Source organism: Castor canadensis, chromosome 2 (assembly GCF_047511655.1).
Source record: "Castor canadensis chromosome 2, mCasCan1.hap1v2, whole genome shotgun sequence".
Lineage (NCBI taxonomy): Eukaryota > Metazoa > Chordata > Mammalia > Rodentia > Castoridae > Castor > Castor canadensis.
Window position 1 is genome coordinate 1,728,676 of NC_133387.1, and position 20,239 is coordinate 1,748,914.

Genomic DNA, 20,239 nt, shown 5'->3' on the forward strand with positions numbered 1-20,239 from the left:
TGTATCCTCTTGGTCATCAACTTCCACAAAACTGGGGTCACAGGCATGAGCCATGATGCCTGGCTATTGTATACCTTGGGAGAATGAGTTCTGAATTATAAATGCTTTTGAAATAATTTTAAACATATAATTAAAAATTTTAAAGTCATAAGAATCCACTTCACCTCCATAAACTTCTGCCAAATCCTCCAACAGTTAATTTTGCCTCATTTGCTCTCTCTTGGAAAGGAGGAGGGAGACAATCTTTTTTCCTAAACTGCCTGCTAAAGCAGACTTCTTAAAAATAGAAAGACAAGGGGTAGACCTTAGCATTTCAGCCAAGCTCATCTTTCAAAATAAACATTTGCTGACACTCTACAATGAATACAAGATTTTATTTACACATTTTAATAGTTTGTTTCTTGTACTCTAAAGATGAAATACTCTAGAAGAGACACTTCCTTCTAGTGATGCTGTCTGTTAGCAGTTCTCATCCTGCAATGCAAAAGTCCATAGACACACAGACACACAAAGCATTGACTAAGTTCCTTGCAGAATTTCCAATGCTTTTATAATACACTTTAAACACACACACGGATTTTTTGCAGTTCTGGAAATGAAAACCACATTAGGCAAGTGCCCTAACACTGAGCTACATCCCCAGCCCCCAAACCTATACATTTAGGTTCACAGTAGCTTTTAGTCAGGATGTATTTACCATTTATACTGAAGTACAGTTACTACTGTGTGATAACCCACATTTTATTGTTAAGAAATGCACACATTTATGAACAACCTGCCATGTAATAAATGCAAACTTAGATAATAGTTAAGTCACATGGCAAGTACAGTCATTTTTGTCTTGATAACACAAGACAATATAAAAGTGGGAAAATGAATCTAGCCACACCTGCATCTCAAGTAAGGAGACTGAAGGTCATCTGAGGCTACACGGTGCCACTGCACTAGTCTCTCCTGATCCTAGCTGCTGCAACCCAAAGGAACTCCTCCCCCAGTGAGGTCAGCACAATCCACACACTGTGTCATGGAGCACTTGCCTCCCTGAGGGGACCATTTTGCTGTCACATTCCAGCTGGAGCTCCTCTGCCCTCTGTGGCTGCACTGAGCAGCTCCTAGGAAAGACACTCTGAGAAAGCCCAGTAATGAAATGAAGGCTTTCACTTACTGCACTCTGAACTCCCACCATCTTCTGTGCCATGTAAGTTCAGAACGTGGTAGAAGACACAGGGTCTTTCTTAGGCCGCAGGTAGAATGAGTTCAGAATTAGGGCTGAGCACTGATGTTTTACATGAAGCCTGCCCATTACGAAACTTACAACCTTCAGTTTAGGGTATGTAGCAATCTCATGCCTTTGCATGGTGATCTAACACTAGTCACCACAGTGCCACACTTAGATGTTATTTCAAAGTGTAACAAAAGGGATGTTTTGCACAGGAGCCACATCCCCAGAGCCTGGGCCCATCTGCCCACGATGACAACACTGCAGAGGACAGCAGTCTGCTAGGCAAAGGATTCTGACATTTGTCTTCTATACTTACGCCTTAGTGGCTTTTTTCAACAACTGAGGGTAAGGACAAGTCTGCAGCATTTGAGAGAGAAGTTTTAAGGGCCGTGAAACTTTGAAAACCTGTGCATGTGTGGTAGCTGCAGACATTTCTCTTCCTCACAGGATCTGTTTTCTGTACTTAGCATATGTTTGTCTCTCCAGTATGTGTTAATTTCTTGCATACGGTTAACTTTTTTTATTGTGGTACAGGAAATGGAACCCAGGGCCTTGCTCATGCTAGGTGACCACTGAGCTACATGCCCAGCCCTCTTTTTTTGTTAATTTTTATTTTTTAAATTTGAGACAGGGTCTGGCTTTGTTGCCCAGACTTGCCTGGGACTCATGATCCTCTTGCCTCAGCCTCCTGAGTGTTGGGGTTACAGACACTAGCTATGTTTTATTCATGTTCACACCTTCTAGAACCCAGCGAGCAAGCTGCTCCCACTGAGTGTTCAATACCAATTTGGTGACTTCAGAGTTGTTTAATGAAACACATTCATTGCCAAACATGGTGGCCATACCTGTAATCCCATCACTAGAGACTACAGAGTCCAAAGCAGGAGGATCTCAGTTCCAGGCAGGCCAGCCTGCACAGTAAGACCCTACAGCTTACTGCAAACGAAACCAAACCAAACCACTCATAAGCAATGTGGAATCACTGAGTGGGAGACACTATAAAGTAGATAGACTATCCACTACCACCCAAAATGTCAGGCAAGTGATGGTGAAAACTTTCTACTTACAGCACACTGGTAAGAGAATAGACATTCACAAGGCTGTTAAATGACCTGTCCAAAATCCAACTGCAGTGCAAATGTTAGAGTAATTCATCAGACATCAGATGTCACAGTTAACTGATGGTTTTTAAACTTTGAACCAGTATTTAAAAAGATAAAAACATGGATTTATGACCACTGCCCTCTAGTGGCCTATACTCTTATGAAAAGAATGAAGGCTATTAACAAGGGGCTCAGGGAGTACACTGCCCAGTGCTGCCCCTCCCCTTGTCCTTCCTGCACCCGATACCAAATTGAGTTATCTGTAGTATACACAATATAATTTAACTCAAAATATACCATCTAAAATGTGACAGACTGATAAAACCCTATGATGGCAGGACAGGCCTCTGTGTTCACAAGGCCCCCTCTACATCCTGAGAGCTGTCTTTCCCTGCAGAGCCTTTGCTGCGAGGCTGGCCCTCTCTCTCAGCATGCTGACTTGCTCAGCGCTCTGGGGGGCCTGTGTGGGCTTCAGCAGGAAGTGGGTGATGAAGAGCTTCAGGCCTTCTCGCAGCACCCCCAGCTTTGGGTTGTCAGATACTCTGGAAGAGAATCACACACTGGTTAGGGGTGGCTCAGTTCCTGGATCTCAAGGCCAGGTGCTTCAAGTAGTGAGGCACAGCCCACTTTCTTTTAGTGTTTTTGTGGTGCTGAGGATCAAACCCAGGGCCTTGTACATGCTAGGCAAGTGCTCTACCACTAAGCTACATCTCCCACCCTTCCCGTTTTTATTTAAATTTGTTTCTTTGAGGTAGGGGTCTTCACTGAGTTGCCCAGCCTGGCCTCAAACTCCTGGGCCCAAGTAATCTTTCTAATTCAGTCTCCTCAGTGGCTGAAACTGTAGGTGTGCACCACATCTGGCTTCTTTCTAAAGTAGAATTTTTAATTAAGACCTTTTTATGCTGGGACTGAGGTTCAGAGGTGGAAGTAAGTGTTTACTATGAGTGAAGCCCTGGGCCCAAGCCTCAGCACCTCAAAATAAAACAAACCAAACCAAAACAAAACCAAAACATAACTATTTTTTGTATTTCAAGAGGATCTTGCTATGTAGCTCAAGCTGGCTTAGAACTCTTAATCCTCCTGCCTCCACTTCCCAAGTGCTGGGATTAAAGGCATGAATCATCATGCCTAGCAAAAACCAACTTAACATATTGCATTTGTTAAAAATCATTAGTTTGCTATTAGGCAAGCTTTACATTTCTTAAATCTAATGCACAGATACTAGCTTAGACTTAAGGCTGAAATGATTTATTATGCTACACAAAGTATGACAACCTGCTTTTATAAAGTCACAGGAATGAAAACAATCTCTTTGCCCCTTCCCCATGTCCATTAAGGACAAGCTGGGTACGTACCTGGCAAAAATCAAAGCCAGGTCTTCAACTTCTGTTTCTACTAACAGCATAGTTAACACTTTCCGCAAGAAGTGGACTCTGGGTTTATCCAGTTCACTGAATTCAACTACCTAATGGTCAGGAGACAGAGAAAAAGAATGTTACACGAATGTGGCCAGGTTTTCCATGATTTATAAATACATCCAGCAGGGTTAAAATTCAACCCTTCCTCAACTCTCCCCATGCCCGATTTCAGAGGTGATTCTGGTCTTTGGTAAGCAGTGTTTCAGCAGGAAGCAGAGCTCATGGGGTGTGCACCTTCAGAGTTAGGAATTTAAGTTTCTAGAACTGAAACGTGTTACTCAGTCCCTGAAAGGGTCAATCCCCTGATTACAATTTTCTCTATAGTGAATTTCTGTCTAGGGGAATGAATCTATATACACATTTCTCTAAGAAAGCTTCCCAAAAGCAGGCAAATAACCTCAACATTTAGCAGTAGGTCAAATGACATGCACTGTATCATAGTGATACACACAGAAGTTAATCAGAGAAGAGAACAACAGATAATAACATGGAGAAGTTGTAAATTTGTAAGTAGAATGTAAAAAAGAACTGCAGAGGGACACAGCATGGTGACAGCATGGTACTGCTCACAGAGAGGTCAGAAACAATCCAGCCTTATGTTCTGTTTGCACACAAGGCCAGGAATGAGGACAAATGCCAGCCGTAAGAGCAATATCCTCTGGGAGGGACCCCAGGAGGGTGGCCACCGACTCTGCATAGTTCTGCCACCCTTGAGTGAACTTCTCACAGCACAGCCTGTTTACCTGGGGGCAGCACCCACCCTATTCCACAATGAGCTCTGCACCTGAGTGCACAGAAGGCGGGATTCAGTCCACAGACAAGAAGTCACTGCTATTCTCATTTAGAGAATATAGCATCAGTACCCCATTTTTAATACAGTGGCTGATTCCTATGCACACCACGCACCAAAAGAGACTCAAGGAAACTGTGAGCAGATGCTCCAATGAGTGGCAGAAGGACGTGTTGTGGACAGGACAGGAGCTACGAAGATGAGCCACGAGCTGTCCTACAGACCAGCAAAGTCAAAGCAGGGGCATTAAAGTCAGTGCCCTGATTTGTCTGTGCTGTTCCCCCGGCAGCCTCAGTCTCTTCAAAAGTTCAGGCTTATTTAGGATACCCTCATCCTGGTGGCCCCATGACCCAGCCAACCTCAAATCCCACCTCCAGAGGAACACCTGGGCACCTGCATTTCATGATTCAGAAAGTCAAAAACACAGTGGGGTAGGGGAGTCTTACACCAGACCCAGAAACCACGCCTCCACAATGAGACGAGTCCTATTTCCCTCATTTTTCCCCCAAAAAACTGTGACCAACTGGGAATTTATAATTAGGATGGGCACATTAATGTCAAACCCCCAAACACCTAGATTACCAAAACCATGTACTTGGGCACAAATTTTGAAAGTAAATTTATACTGTATGCTAATCTGGCTATTTTCTATGATAACTATGACAATAAAATCTCTTTCAGAATCTTGGAAATACAAGGAATTATATGATCATTTTCACTGCTTTAAGTAATTTCCTTCATTATACAAACCTTTAAGATGGATAGTGGAAGCGATTTTGTCTTCAACAAGTGTGCCACCAGGTGAACCAAATTCGAGAAATTAGTGGCTGGCAAATTTTCTAAGTCCCGAAACTTGTCCCATATGCTGAACTGGAAAGTCATCTAATGACAGTGAAAAAAAAGAAACTGGCTAACAAATTACCAGAATAAATCACTAAGAATGTAAGCTAAGCTAAAGGCACTCTATTGTCACTTATTTTTAATTTCTAAACAGGAGGACTTTCAGGAGCAACCACACTATCCATTCCTGCAGACAGTGATCTCTGTTTCAGGTTTTGTTCTCAAATCAGCAGAGACCAACAAAGGTTCTGAAGAAACTTGGCCTCATCCCCCTCCCCCCACCTGCCCCCAGCAGAACCACATGATCCCATGACTGAGATGTGGTGCCTCCTGACTTGGGGTCTCAGGTTTAGGTCACGAGGCAAACAGCATGTTTAGGAAGAACTGCAGAGCACAGGTAACCAGTGGCCTTCTAACTTTGTTACCTGAAACCGCCTCTCATAACTGCAGAACTTGCTGGCCAAGAAGGCATAGAAAGGGTTGTAGGTTTTCTCCTGCAGGCAGCAATCCACGAGGACATGGACTACTTCTCTCTCCTGCTGATCCTTCAGCCCAAGCCTGTGGCACAGAAACAGCCAGACTAAATTGCACTCCACTCCAGTTTTCACTGCAGTCTTTCAAAGGTTCTTCCTGTCTGGAAGAATCCAGTTAAAAGTGTGCTGGGTAAAGGTGGAGGCAGCCACAGGCTCAGGCCACAGCCCAGCCTGTCCCTAACTTCTCTGCACCTCAGTTTTCCTAAAAAGTGGCAAAATGTGGGAGGGCAAAGCATGATCCATGAGCTCTACTGCAGCACAGAAGCCCAAGGCTGGAGCCAATGCCATAAGCAGGACTCACTTGTTACACACTTAAAGCAGGTCTTGCTAAAGCAAATACTTCCTGACGTCTAAAACTCAAGGTAAAACATCTAGTAAAATTCTTACTTTTCAGTGTGCAGTTCTATGAGTGTGGACAAGTCCACGGGATGAGGAAACCACCAACACCACGGTGGAAACAGAGAAAGTTCCACTGCCCCAAACCTTCCTCCCCTTTGCAGCCAGCAGCACTTCCCCGAGACACAGACTGCCATCCGTTTCTTGTCCTTCAGTTCTGCCTCCACCAGAACACCATACGAAGTCATAAAGCACTGGTTGTTCTCATCTGGCTGCTGGCTCTCATCAGAACCCACATCAGAAAACCTGTGCTGCCATGGGTGTTGGTACTGTGCCCTCCGCAATGTCCAGTGGTAAATTTCCCACCCACTACAGAGAACTATGGCCTGTTCATCCTTCCCCAGTGGGGAACACACTGATTGTGCTCTGGTTTTGGTGAGTACAAATAAATGATTGCTTCCTCCACCTTTTTTTTGTGGTGCTGGGGTAGAGCCCAGGGTGTATGCAAACACTCTACCACTGAGCTACACCCCCAGCCCAAGTGGCTGCCTTCTGAAGTAAATGGATCTGAATGTAGTTGAAGCAGGAACCTATAGGTAGAGGCAGACATACTATAACCTTAGAATAATCAGCTCTACTGCTAAGCAAAAACAAAGCCCACCAAAATAACTCAAACCTAATGGAAACGACGGGTTACTCAAGCTAAGGGGGTACAGACACTGAAACAAGCAATTTTTCTTTTTCTTTTTCTAGTAGTGCTGGGAATGAACCCAGGGCCTCATGCATGCCTAGAAAGTGCTCTACCACTGAGCCACACCCCAGCCTAGCTGATTCTGATGAATAAAAACGGGAGAAGTCATTAATTCATAAGCAAGTTTGGTCCAATAAATTTTTGAAAACATGGAGCCAGCTGGAGGAATAGTGATGGAAGTAACTTTCTGATACAAAGAATGCTATTGTTTGGATCTGGAAGGTCACCCAAAGGCTATGTGTTGAAAGCTTGGTTCTACAGCACTACTGGAGGGAGGTATTGGAGCCTGTAGGAGGCAGAGTCTAGTGGAAGGAAGTGAGGCCCTTGAAGGGGGTGTTGGCACCCTGGTCCTTCCTCTTTGCTTCCCAGGCATCATGAGATGATCAGTCTCCCCACCACACATTCCTGCCACCGTGTGCGCTACTGATTCCCCAAAGCAACAGTGGCTACAAAACCATGAAGAAGGTTTAGAGTTTCCATTATCAATAAGGCACTCAAGTTTAGAAAGATCAGAATCTTGAAGTGAACCATTTTTCCCTGTATTTATTTCATCCTAAGTTTGAAGCACAGAAAGGAGAGAGCTAACATTACGATGCTTAGAAATACTCTGCTGAGCAAGCACAAAGCCCTGCGTTCACACCAATACTACCGAAAAAGCAAAAGAAATACTTTGTAAAGTGTACAGGTACTAAAGAAAAAAATCTTATTATAATTAATTACAGAAACTATTCTAGGAAGTTTTAAATGAAAAGAATCAAAAGGTAACTTTAATATGAAGAGACATACACTTTTGATCACAGTCACGTGAAGCCCTCGTATCTTGGGAGCACGTGGTGTTGTGCTGAGGACTGCCAGGGGCACATGAGCACAGATGGATGGCTCACCCATGGTGGATGCATGGGCCCACCCACGTGAGAGGACAGAACCAAGGAAAGCCAAGCTACTCAGTCACCCAAAACACAGAAACCAGATCAGCTTCCTTTTACACTATCTGATGAGCTCATAGGTCAAAACACTCACACAAACCTACTTGAGCAGCTTTTCAAAAGCATCCAGGAAGTCCTCGCTCATCATGATCGTACAGAATATATTCCTCCTGATGTCGGTGTTCATTCTCTGCTTCCGGGCAAGCTCCAGCATCTTTGAGCTAACCTGAAAAGAGGAAAGATCAGTGTATGAACCATTCAAATGTCTGAGTGAAAGCTGTTTCCTAAGGACTACTGTGCCATCCTTTAGCATGGTGTTACTGAAGTTGTTTCTAAAGTGGAATTCATACAGTTCCATGGCTTGAGCTAAATACAGTTGTAAATTATATATAAATATATGTTCATAAACACTAAATCTTTCCTACAAAGGGAAAACACAGCAGGGAAAAGCAACTGGAGGAGAAAAGCACTTGACAGGAAACTTCTCAGGAGGGTGGGATCTGTCTGTCATCAGAGACAAAGTTCAGACATGAGGTGGCTGCCACAACCTGTGGAGTCACAACTGCAAAGAGTAACAAGGGTCTCAGGCCAGGAGAGGACATCAGGGAAAGAGGAAATGTGGCTCAAGTACGGACTTCAGTTAGTAATATGAAGTATAGAGACGTGCACAGAAGTCCCACACTCTGAAACCCAAGTTAATGGGACCAGAAGCCACATCTCCGGGGAAACAGCACTGTCCAGGTCTCAACAGTGGGTATCTGCGAAATCAGGGCTTTGATTTTTCATGTTTCCCTCATTCCATTCAGCTTTTAGATCTCTTGTGCAATGTGTTTTTTGGGGACTCTGAAAAATTCTTAACTGAATTAATTATATGTTAATACTAGTTTTTTTCTATAAAGGCTTCAGAGAAACCCATGTGGCATATTTCAATTTACTGAGGAGTAACACAGAGCTACTCTAGGTGGAGTAGGCACCAGACACGTCTGGCAGCCTCGAGCGCAGGAGTCTCCGTACCATCCCTGCAAGTGGTTTCTGCAGGAGTGCATGATGACTGTTGTCAATCATTGGGGTCCCACTCCATGCAGACCCCACAATCCACCAGCGACCAGTCTGATCCGCGTTCAAGACACCATCCCAGGAGACACGAAGCTGAGTATCGGAACCTGAGACAGCACTCCGTACCTGATTAAAGGAAAATCTGTTGTGAAATGCTTTTAACTGATTCATATTCTGTACCTACATCACACTTTTGTCTGACAAGGGCATTTTTGGTGTATGAGTGTTATGACGAGTCACTAACAGCTGTGACAATTAGCCTGTTTGGAATTATGCCAATAGGCATAATTTACTGTACATAATTTGCCAACAGGCATAATTTATTAATGCACAGTATTTTGTATTTGAGTCTGTGCATACATCACTCAAATGTGTTTGGAAAGTTGTCATAGGGGAGACTGACTGAGTCACCCTGATCTAAGTGAAGTAAGAACTTCAGCAGGAGCCTGGGCTCTGCAGAGCCAACAGCCCCTTGACTGAGGACTTAAGACAGCTGCATTGACAAGGCTGGCAAGGCTGGCAAGGCTGTTACGGCTGCAGATTAGATGTCCACAGAGCAGCCATCCTAGGGCCAGCTGGGGCCTAGTCTCTTCTTAAGAGCTGGCAGAGCCAGAGTTTAGTGCCCCAGGTAGAAGCATAGCAAGCTGGGGGTGGGGGGGAAGGTAAAGGGGGGGGGGGCAGAGAAATGACCCAAACATTGTATGCACATATGAATAAAATAAAAATTAAAAAAAAAAAATTGGACTCTGAAGCTTCCCACGCACAGGTACTCTGAAGCTCTCCCTGCAGAAAGCCCGTAGCTTCTGCTCTATCTTAAAACGCTCACATGCCAGGCATACACCCATCTGTGTCTTCATTGTCACAATGGTGCCACAGAGGTTCAGGATAAACCAGGACAGGAAGTTGCTTACCAGAGCTCTCTGTAATTTCCTCAGTTTCTCCACAGGCTCAGGATCATAACCTGGAATTTTGCGCATGTCATTATTCTTCAGCGCCAGCATTGTCTCCAGCATAAACCGTATCTTTAAGGAAAAGAAAGAAAACACTTGTCATTTGAGATGGTCTACAGGTGAGGGTGCTTGGTGCTGACTCCAGCACCTTACTCAGGGCAATGGAGCATTTTGATAGACACCTGTCCCAGGCTATGAACACTCCCCACACCTCCAGTCTCCCAGGGCTCCCACTCCTCACTGTCCAGGTGCCCCGCCCCATTCCCCTAGTGATGGTGCTTCTGGACACTCCCCCTCCCATGACCTTTCAAGTCTTTTAACTTAAACTAGAAATAATGCCAAACTCACTCCCACGACTCCAGGATCCCAAGGATGGCCCTGAGTCTTTTCTGACCCACCCTCTTCACAGCTTACCCAGGATCTCTAACCTCAGTACTTCAGAATTAGGCGGCCTTCCTCCCAGACCTAAGCCTCTTCCTGCAAGTCCTCCTGTCCAATGCAGGGTGACTCTGACCTCTCTTCCCTAAGTCCAGTCACTCTGACTCCTACAGCCACAACCCCTGCCACTGTACTCATGCACACCACCAGCGTCGTCCCTGGACTCCTGAAACCCTCCTCCCCACTCTGACTACCTCCTCTTTTCTACACTGCAGCCAAAATGGCCACTAAAGTGCAATGTCCACATGTTCACTACCTCTGGAGAACCCCTAGATCTGCCAGGATAAAACCCTGAGCCCCAGGGATGGTAAGTGAGGCCCCACACCCAGGCCACATCCCACAGGCTTCCCACACAGGCTCTCTGTGCACTCTTCAACAAGCCACCTTCTTCTTTCTCCTGAGGGCTTCTCACATTAGCAACAAAAGAGGCAGGAGCTGTGAGCCCACTTAACAGATAGGGGAACAGAGGCTGGCAAGACTTAGACTCTACTGCTGTTCACAGGCAAAGCCACATATCTGACCCAGGGTGATACCTGATCCCCATGCTGCAGGCCTCCTCAATAAGCAGTTTCTAATGGGTGGATGTTAAATAAGCTGATTTAATCCACACAATACTGTAAAGAAGCAAGGCTGGTCTGTGGGTTAGAGATAAAGCCATAGTACCAGGCAAGGCAGAAGAGTACAAAAATCATTAGGAAACAAAGCATAGTATTTACCCTAGCTACTTATTTAAGTTCTGGTGAGTCTGTGTGCTTTTGGGACACTTAGGAGCAGCTCAAGTGGCACCCATACCCTGGTCTGGTCCTGAAGCCTGCTGCCTGCCCCACTGGCCTTGGCCTGGGCCTCTGTAATCAGCTCCTTAAGTGACAAGGGATCATCTTTCCTCAACGCTGAGCCCACATTTTTCAGCATTAACAGGATCAGCTCGATGTCTTTTTCTGTGAAAGTTCCAATAAGCTTCTTCAAAATGTCAAAGACGAGGAGAGACTGTACCACGTGGAAGTTGTACAAGTGGGCAACAATGGTGAACAGGTTGTCGCATTCTTTCCCCTCTCCTCCACTTTTATAGACATCGTCAAACTTCCTCACCACTGCCTCCAGAAAGCAAGCACCAACCTGCATGAGACAAGAAATGTGTCATCATGGCATTCTTTGGGACCTCACCCTTCAAAGTGCACTCTTTTTGTTGTTGGAATACTGGTGTTTAAACTTGGGGCCTCACACTTGCCAAGCAGGCTTTTTACAACTTAAGCCATGCCCCCAGACCTTTTTACTTGCGTTATTTTTGAGAGAGGATCTCACATTCATACCAGGCAGCCTGTACCGTGATTCTATTTGTGCTTCCCACAGTAGCTGGGATGACAGATGCATGCCACCACACCCAGCTTTTTTAAGATGAAGTCTTGTGAACTTTTTGCCTGGACTGGCCTTGAACTGCAATCCTTCTGCTCTATACCTCCCGAGTAGCTTGGACTACAGGTCTGAGCCACAGACCTATGCATTAAGTAATGCACATTACTTAAAAAGGACAGGATATGAACTCCAACAGGGCACAAATGGTAATAGCTCATGCCTGATTGTACTGAATTGTACAATTCTGGTTCCTTGGAAAAATAAACTTGATAAAAATGTGTCAAAAATGCTCCACTACCTAGCAATATTCATTTTTCAGAGACTTTTCCTCCAAATTTTTTTTTTGGGGGGTACTGGGGCTTGAACTCAGGGCCTACACCTTGAGCCACTCTACCAGTCTCTTCTAACGGGTTTTTTTGAGATTAGGGTCTCACAAACTATCTGCATGGGCTGGCTTTGAACCTCGATCCTCCTGTTCTCTGCCTCCTGAGTAGCTAGGATTACAGGAGAGAGCCACCAGCTCCTGGCTCCAGTTAATTTCTCCTAAGGAAAGAATGCAAGCAGTATCTAAAAGTTGAAAAATGAAAATAATCCTCTCTCCAGTAATATCAAACGCCACCACATAAGTGGGTACTGCATCCCTGTGCCTGGGAGCTCTGAAGGCAGTGTTTGAACATACCCATCTGGCTCAGCACCACTCCTGGGAACCTGGGGCTGATGCACATGTGCCATTCCTCAGGGGAGCAGCAGGCACCGGCCACCATGCTGAGGGTCAGAGCAGGCCAGGCTACTGTGGCCCCTTCTTTTGCTATTCCCAATTCTGTAAGCTTGTCCTTGGGAAGAAGGTTTGAACCAGAAGAGTGAAGGCAGATGGCAGTTAGCATCTTGCTGGTATCAGTATCAAGTCACCATTTTCTCTGAAATCTTGACAGCAGCAGAGACACAGTGGTAAATGGAGTGATGTCCATAGTCTACTTGGGGATGATGGCCTGAGAGAGGCAGCTATACTGGATTGGGAAGAAACGGCTGGGCAGAGTGAGCCAGGCGCTGGGCAGGACAAAGCAAGTCAGCAGATGCAAAGATGATCCCCAGGGTTAGGTCTGGGTAACCAGAAACTACGCAGACTACAGGCTGGATAAGATCCTTCAGAGGCTTAGTGAGCATCACTGTGGGCACCAGGCAGGATGGGTTGTGGGTACACAGTGAATCTCAGAGGAGGATGACATTCAGACAGTTTAAGAGCAAAATGGGAAAATACCCATGCAGCATTGTAGGGCTGCAAAAAAATCAATGCTAGAAGGATTCACAGAAAGGTAACAGATCGGCAGGATGCAACAGCGATTTATGGAAGCCAGAACTTATGACCCAAGACTCAATACATTTAACCTATAAGCTCCCATTTCAAGACCTTCCACCAAAGATAAACCTAAAGAACACACTCTCCTACCTTGACCACCAGCTTACATTCACATACAACTTGAGAAAAGAAATCAGAATTTCAGACAGTAAAAATTCAGGCACCAACTGTATGCATTCAACATACAAACAGGATTACTTAATTACATCAAAATTCATTAGAATTTAAAAATCCATTTAATATCTTTGAAATTAAATGTAATCATATGACACTTAAAATATAAAGAAAATTCACACTGCTAAAATTGCAGATACATTAACTCTGATGTGTGAATTTGAGCAGACTGCAGAGGTATGATTTTTGGGTGACTTATGGAGACAATGCAGGAGCTGACATCATGGTCTTCAACATTTCCCCTGTGAGTTCCTGTGAGGATGTTTCTCTCCTACAGCACTGAAAGAAGTTTAATGGAACCTGCATCCTGACAGCTCATCATATCTGGCAGAAGTTTTAGTGGATGTCATTAGCTAAAGTACCATAATGACTTCCCTTTGAACAAGTCATCTCACTGTCTTTCATGCTATTAGCAAAGGTTTAAATGAGAAGTAGAACTAATAATCTCATGTTTTCAAATCACCTAAATTCCTGATATGCTGTGGGTGCTCAGGTCTATGACTTACTATAGCTCACTGAAATGCCATCTGTGCTAAAATCACCTTGATGATTAAGTCTGATGAAGTATACAGTGTGATCTAGGAGGATGGGGGATATACTAAGCCAGCCACAGAAAGGCATGAATTATGGAAATCACAGGGCACTAGGAAAGCTGTCCAGGGCTTCCATTATGCTTTGTAATGGCAAGAAAATGGGCTCAGGCATTCACGTGTGCAAATGAACATAGCTGTTAGAATAAAAAAAATTCTCCAAAAGAGTGATTTCCAATATAGCTGGTACAGATTTTTCACAAGAGAGATCACAAGGTACTTGACAGTGCTGTGCTCAGAGACACAGGGCCTGACTACTCTCTGCTCTGCCCTCAGCTTCTCAGTGCCCAGCAGGTCTTGAGGTCTCTATCCTTCCAAACATTGCCACAATGACTACTGCTAGATAAGAAAAACGGGATTTAGGCAGCCATCTAGGAATAGCAATGAAACCTGCAGTGGTAGGAAAGCCAACCAGACAAAGGGGAAGAGCAGAACATCAATGGAAACATTTCTTTCCCTATTGTACATGGCTAATTACTACCTGTCAGTGAGCATTTACTATGGGCTAGCCTCCTTCTTATGTCCATCACATGTAGTAACTAACCTTAGCAGAAAACACTACTGTCCCAGGTGACACAGCCGGTATGTGGAGAAAAGGGGTGAGCATACCTCAATTCCAACAGTGTGGTGAAGGATACTGACTAAGAGGACATGCTCCATCATGAGTCTGCTGGGCATGGCCGAGGCAGTGACGCAGGCACCCATGAGAGCAGCAGTCAGGGTGTCGTTCATGTCCTTCCTGCTGTGGGTCATGTACAGCTCCTCCAGCTGCCCACTGATGGACGCCATGTTTGGCTCACTGAGCCTGTGGTGCAATGTGAACACAGAGAGCAACCGTGCTTCATGTTAGGAGCCATGTTCCAGTTCCATTAAGGAAACAGCCTGAGAAATTGCCAGTGTTACTGACACATCCTACTTCATGCACACTTTTCATCCAGAAACAATTCTGAACTTGGTACTACCGCCCAGGGTATTCTGCTCATAGCCACCTGATACCCTATAGAGGCCCAAAATAAGGTAACTGTCTTTTCAGTGGAAATGAGGTCAGAAAAGCAGTCCTTGGGTCTGCAGAAACTTACCTGAGGACATGCCTGTGGATGCCATGATCTGATATCCCTAGAGTCTGGGACTACCCTTATGTAGTGTTGTTGGGAAAAACACTAACTTGTTCAACTCATAGGTGGCACAAGCATCCTTGGTTCCTACACCAAGAACAGGTTGTTTCATCTGAACAGCGGGGAGGGAAGACCATGTATTCATGGAAGATTATCCACAGCACACTTGCGCTAATACTGAAAGGAGCATCAAAACAGTATGTTTTGGTAAAATTCAGGACACTCCTTTGTAAATAGTACTTGGATTTTACTTAAAAAGAAATGAAAGGGAGTGAGACATAAAGGGGTGGAACAAGAGCCTTGTGGAGATGGAACAGGTCTGTACCGTAACTGTGGTGGTGGTTACATGAATTTTCATGCATAAAACTGCACAGAATCACACACGTAAAAATGGTGGACTTGGACGAGCTATGGGTGCTGTACATCAGTTCTGTCCTGATGTTTAATCACACTCTAGCTTTCCTCTCTGGGGGGAACAAGGCAGAGGGTATGCAGGACCTTCCTGTACCACCTTTGCAATTCCTCATGCATCTATAATCATTGTTGAATAAAATGTTAACAAAAAAAGCAATACATTACTTGAAAAATGGCAGAAGTAGGTAAGGTGCTAGAAGTCAGGTCAGTGACCACTTTTAGAGAGCTTGGGAGAAGGGCTAGAAGGGGCTTCTGGGTGAGGGTAATAGAAATGGAAAAGGTTGTCAGCAGATGAGATTTTTAACTCATTTTTAAAACTAAAGAGCTGATGGGGGAAGGGTAAGTGAGAAATGAAGTCCAACTTACATGGCTTCTAACCAACCTTGTTTTATTTAAACTGGATGAGAAATGCAGACATAAGTAGTGATTCAGGGATGGAAGACCATGGTCCTGACCAGATGAGTTTGCTCCTGTGGGGAGGGGGACCCTAGGCCTTCTGCTGCTATTCCTAGGGTGACACAAAGCTCCTGCCCCATTCTTTCCTGTTTTTCAGAAGTACAGTGTGAGCTGGTGGGCTGCCCTCAATCACTGAAGGAAGGGACCTGCAGTACCAAGCAGCTAAACCTCTTCCTCTTGTCATGCTGTGGGTCTGGGTGCATCATAACAGGAGCAGCAAGGACCCCAAATGGCCCCAGCACTATTTCAATCCCTGGGGTAGTTTCTCTATTTTTAGCACAGACACCCTCTTTAAGTGACAGGAAGGTTGGAAGGGTTACCTGTTAATGAGACCTTTGACATGTTTCTTCAGCCTTTCCAGTTCTTCCTGCTTGTGGACATCCACTGTCCCCTCCAACTGCCTCACCTGGGGTGGGACATACTTTTCACGACTTTCACAAGTGTTCTCCTTGAAAAGAGAGGAATGAATGACAAACGTACATGGGACGGATCCCGTATTTTCCCCTGCCTGTGCGCATTTAAATATTAAGTGCCCAAGTACTAGGGCGTGTGGAGGGAGACACAGCGTTACTGGCCACTGCTGGTTAGAAAGCCCAGCTATTTACTGAGTACCTAGAACAGGCCTGGGACGGCGGCACCCCACTCAGCAAGCTCTGGAAGTCGCTGTCTGCACCAGTGTCAACACTGCACTATACTCTGCTCCCCCCAGCCCTGAAGGCCTTCCCAGAAGATCAGCGGCTGGCTGTTCACGATGTACCTGATGTTTTGTGTCGTCGCCTTCCGAAGAACTCTGACGTCTTTCTTCGTCTGCTGCAAAACGGACTCTCTTCCGGCCCCTATTCTCCCGCGCCCCGCCTTCCGCTTCTTCCCTGCTTTCGGGGTCCACGTCCTCGTCCCTGGGCTGCGCCCCAGCACCTGCATCCTCCTCCCTGTCGAGCTCGGAACCGCTCTCCAGGTCCCTCTCGGGGAGGGTCTGTCCGGCTCCCTGCTCCTCATCCCCGCTGCTGTCTGGGTCCCTCTCGGGGAGGGTCTGCCCCTCCTCCTGGTCCTGGCCCTGGTCCTCGTCCTCCCCGCTGCTGTCGTACAAGCCGCCGGCCCGCCCGGGCTCCAGCGCTCCCAGGATGTAGTCCAGCCCGTCGCGCGCGAAGCTGAGCGGCACCGTGGGGCCGTCATCCTTCTTCTTGCGCTTGTTCAGGCCGAGGCACCGCTCCAGCTTCCGGATCTCTCGGGCCTCCTCCTGGTTGGCCGCCAGAAGGGCCCGTTTCCGTGCGGCTGCCGCGGCGGCGGAAGGTTTGGTTCTCCCGGGGGGAGCCTGGGCCTTGGCCGTGATGTGGGGTGGGGGATCCTGGGCTGTGCCCCGGGGCGCCGCGGCCTTGGCTTTGACGTGGGCCAGGGGACCCTCCGCAGTAGCCTGGGGGGCCTTGGCCTTGGGGGCCCCGGCGGCGGGCGGCGGGCGGGCGCTGCCCTCCTCACTCTCCGGCCCCGGGCCTGCCGTCCTCTGCAGGCGGCGCGCTTTCCTCAGGTGTCGCTTTTCCTTGCGCAGCTCCTTGCGGCTCTTCCTCCCGCCTGGTCGGGAGCGCGCCCCGCCGCCGCGCCCCGCGCAGTCCCCGGGGGCCTCGCCTTCCGAAGTGGCCCGCACGAAGACCTTCACGGCCACCTTAAGCCGCTTCAGGGCGCCCTCCCCGCCGCCGCCGGGACCGCGGCGCCCGCCGCTACGCTTCACGCGGACCTGGCGCCCCGGGCAGCCGCCACCACGAGCAGCTCCCGTGCTTGCGGACGCCGCCATTTTCCGGGAAGCGCCAGTGCACGACTTCCGGAAATGGGCGGGACTTCCTGCGGAGAGCGGCTGCAGTGAGCGAGGGCGGGCAGCGTGGGCGGCGCCCCCTGTCGGCGGGAGGGCGGAGGCACGGACTAGAGTCCTTTGAAAAATGAAAACTATTGCAGATGGGTGAGAGAACCTACCAAGGATTCACCAAGGCAGGCAAGTAGGAGAAGCAACAGGCAGTTGAGCATAGGGAGAGCCGCTGCTGCTCCATATGAGGGTTGGAGCAGGTTTATTTATGTAGCCGACCCAAGGCGAGGCAGCTGCCCCCGAGGTCCCAAGGCTTTTATAGGTTCTGCAGAGATGGGGGTGGTCAGTCCATAACTGGGTGTGTGTCATCAACTCCTCCCGCACGTGTGGTGGGGGCAGTTTTCGGCCTTGGACGTCACACTGGGGCTGTTGTTTTCTGTGGGCTCCAGGGCTGCTGGTCAGCAAGACCCTGCTGTGTGTCACAAGCCATTCTGTTACTGTCAGCAGGATCAGATGTGAATCCTTATCAACATCCAGACCTTGGTTCTCAGCCACCAGTGTTCTAACTCCTGCTTGGCCCTCATCGCACTGCCCCAGGAGTGAAGTGACCACAGCTGTGGCTGCCCTTGACTCTTGGGGCGTCTCTGCATGTGCGGCCAGGCACGTGTAACACGCAGGAGGTGGGCAGTGGGTTTCGCTGTGTTGCTCAAGGCAAAGTAGCGTGCAAAGCCACCTGTTGAGCGGTGGCTCAACCGTGCAACCCAGTACTGGGGTGGTGGTACTGATACTGCAGTGTTGATCCCCAGTTTGTGTCCTGGCACAGTCGATGATTGGAGACCCTGGACCAGGAGTTAAGAGTAAAGCAAGCACAAAGCTCATTGAAGGGATAGCAAAGCACCCTGGCGGGTGGGACTGAGTGAAATTGCTAAACCAAACAATGGCTGAAGTCTGGGAGATAATACAGGGCACGAACTGGCTTAGGTCCAACTATTCTACCTTAAAACTATATTTGTGATTGGTTGGCGCTGAGTCAGCTTCTCGCTGAGCTCGGCCACCTGTTCATCCCTCTCCTTATCAAACAGCTTGTCCTGGCCTTCGGCCCACTACCCACATTGTGGAGCTGCATCTTGTTATTTTGGTAAGGGGTCTGTTATTTGTCTGAGAAGTCCGTTGTTTCTCACGCCTCTTTAGGTGTCTGCTTTTAAAGTGCCTCTGTCATCCAAATGAAGTCATCTCTGTCACTGCTCCCCTTGCAGTACTTCATGGGAAGGTGCACCGTGATTTATAAACCGTTCCCTTTCAGTACGTGCACTGGGATGAATCAGTGTCTACCTGGAACCTGTGAATGTGACCGTATTTGGAAGTAGGGCCTTTGAAAGTGTGGTCACGTTTACATGAGGACATTCTGAGTAAGGGCAGCCCTCCATCCAGTGACCAGGGAAGGAGGTATCATAGGAGGGAAACTTGGATGCCCACATGCACAGATGGAAGGCCCTGTGAACAGGGGGTGCAAGCCCAGCAGCTGGGAAAGGCCTGGGCCAGGCTCCATGTGGGAGCCCCCAGAAGGAACCAGTCCTGCCACACATCAGTTTTGCCTTTCCAGCCTCCAAAACTGAGACAATAAATTTCTGTCTCTTGAAGTCTCTCAGTTTGTGGTACTTTGTTACTAGGCTATTGTGTTAGGGCACTAATGCAACAGACCTTTACTGTGTTTCCAGTTTTCCTTGTAACAACCTGCTTCCCATAGCATCTCTGTCTGGAAGAGCCTGTCTAGGGAAGCGGAATTGAAGGTGTGGGGTCTGTTTCCTCCCATGTTGCTCTGCAACTTCTCTCTCTTTTTTCCTTTGCTTTTTGGTGGTAGTGGGATTTGAACTCAGGGTATCATGATTGCTAGGCACATACTCTACCTCTTGAGCCACTCCCCAGTCTTAGCCTTCTCTTCTTAAAAACAGTCTGAGAAGCTCTGTGTCTCCACACAATTTCCATTCTTGATATTTTAAAAACATTTAAATTCTTGCCAACTTACCAGCTCAAACTGGTATCTCTCTCTCTCTCTCTCTCTTTTTTTTCAGTACTGGGAATTGAACCCATGGCCTCATGCATGCTAGGCAAACTCTTATCCTCTGAGCTATACCCCCAGTCCCAAGTATCTCATTTTAATTCCTCTTGTTTCATATGCTCATTGACAGTTTGTGTTTCCTCTTCTGTTTATGGCCTTTGCCCATGTTTGTTATAGATTTTAGGAATCTTTACAAATAAAAATTTTGGAATAACTAGCCCACTCCTGAGCACGAGGCAGGCCACACAGCAACCTCTCCCCCATATCCCAGCACCCAGAGTGATGCCCTAGTTCAGGAAACCATGGTATGGAGCTGTGGGTGGCTCAAGTGGTAGAGCATCTGTCTAGCAAGCACAAGGCCCTGAGTTCAAACTCCAGTACTGCCAAGAAGAGGAAGAGGAGGAGGAGGAGGAGGAGGAAGCACTGTGCACAACCTTGTAAAAAATTCTCCAGCCAGGGCCTGCACTTATCACTGCAATACCTCTTTCTTTGTGAGTTTGGCATCCTCAGAGGCTAACGAGGCAATGATTCCCTGATTAGTTTGAGCCAAGACCCCTTTGTTTAAA

The 20,239-nt window shown here is 47.1% G+C and overlaps 1 protein-coding gene across 3 annotated transcripts; it reads right to left on the minus strand.

Moving 5' to 3' along the window:
* Positions 1 to 355: 355 nt before the first annotated feature.
* Nom1 (nucleolar protein with MIF4G domain 1) lies at positions 356 to 17,619 on the minus strand. Of its 3 annotated transcripts, none has more exons than XM_074059972.1 (11): positions 16,580 to 17,619; positions 16,143 to 16,270; positions 14,447 to 14,642; positions 11,357 to 11,479; positions 9,887 to 9,997; positions 8,934 to 9,101; positions 8,024 to 8,145; positions 5,799 to 5,931; positions 5,284 to 5,415; positions 3,681 to 3,790; positions 356 to 2,867 (listed from the first exon to the last, which is right to left on the minus strand). In XM_074059972.1, the coding sequence occupies exons 1-11, from the start codon at positions 17,606 to 17,608 to the stop codon at positions 2,693 to 2,695; spliced, it is 2,427 nt and encodes an 808-aa protein (XP_073916073.1). In that variant the 5' UTR covers positions 17,609 to 17,619; the 3' UTR covers positions 356 to 2,692. The 3 variants fall into 3 exon arrangements, with proteins under 3 accessions (XP_073916073.1, XP_020038838.2, XP_073916078.1); XM_020183249.2 differs by having other exon boundaries at positions 11,156 to 11,479; XM_074059977.1 differs by lacking the exons at positions 356 to 2,867; positions 3,681 to 3,790 and having other exon boundaries at positions 5,799 to 6,007; positions 11,156 to 11,479.
* Positions 17,620 to 20,239: the final 2,620 nt, after the last annotated feature.

Coding starts and splice junctions, on each gene's coding strand:
- Nom1 (XM_020183249.2), bottom strand. CDS start 17,608: ATGGCGGCGTCCGCAAGCACGGGAGCTGCTCGTGGTGGCGGCTGCCCG. Junction 11,480..14,446: donor ACCACACTGTTGGAATTGAG/GTATGCTCACCC, acceptor TGTCTCATGCAG/GTTGGTGCTTGCTTTCTGGA. Junction 9,998..11,155: donor GGCTTCAGGACCAGACCAGG/GTATGGGTGCCA, acceptor TTTTCCTTAAAG/ATACGGTTTATGCTGGAGAC.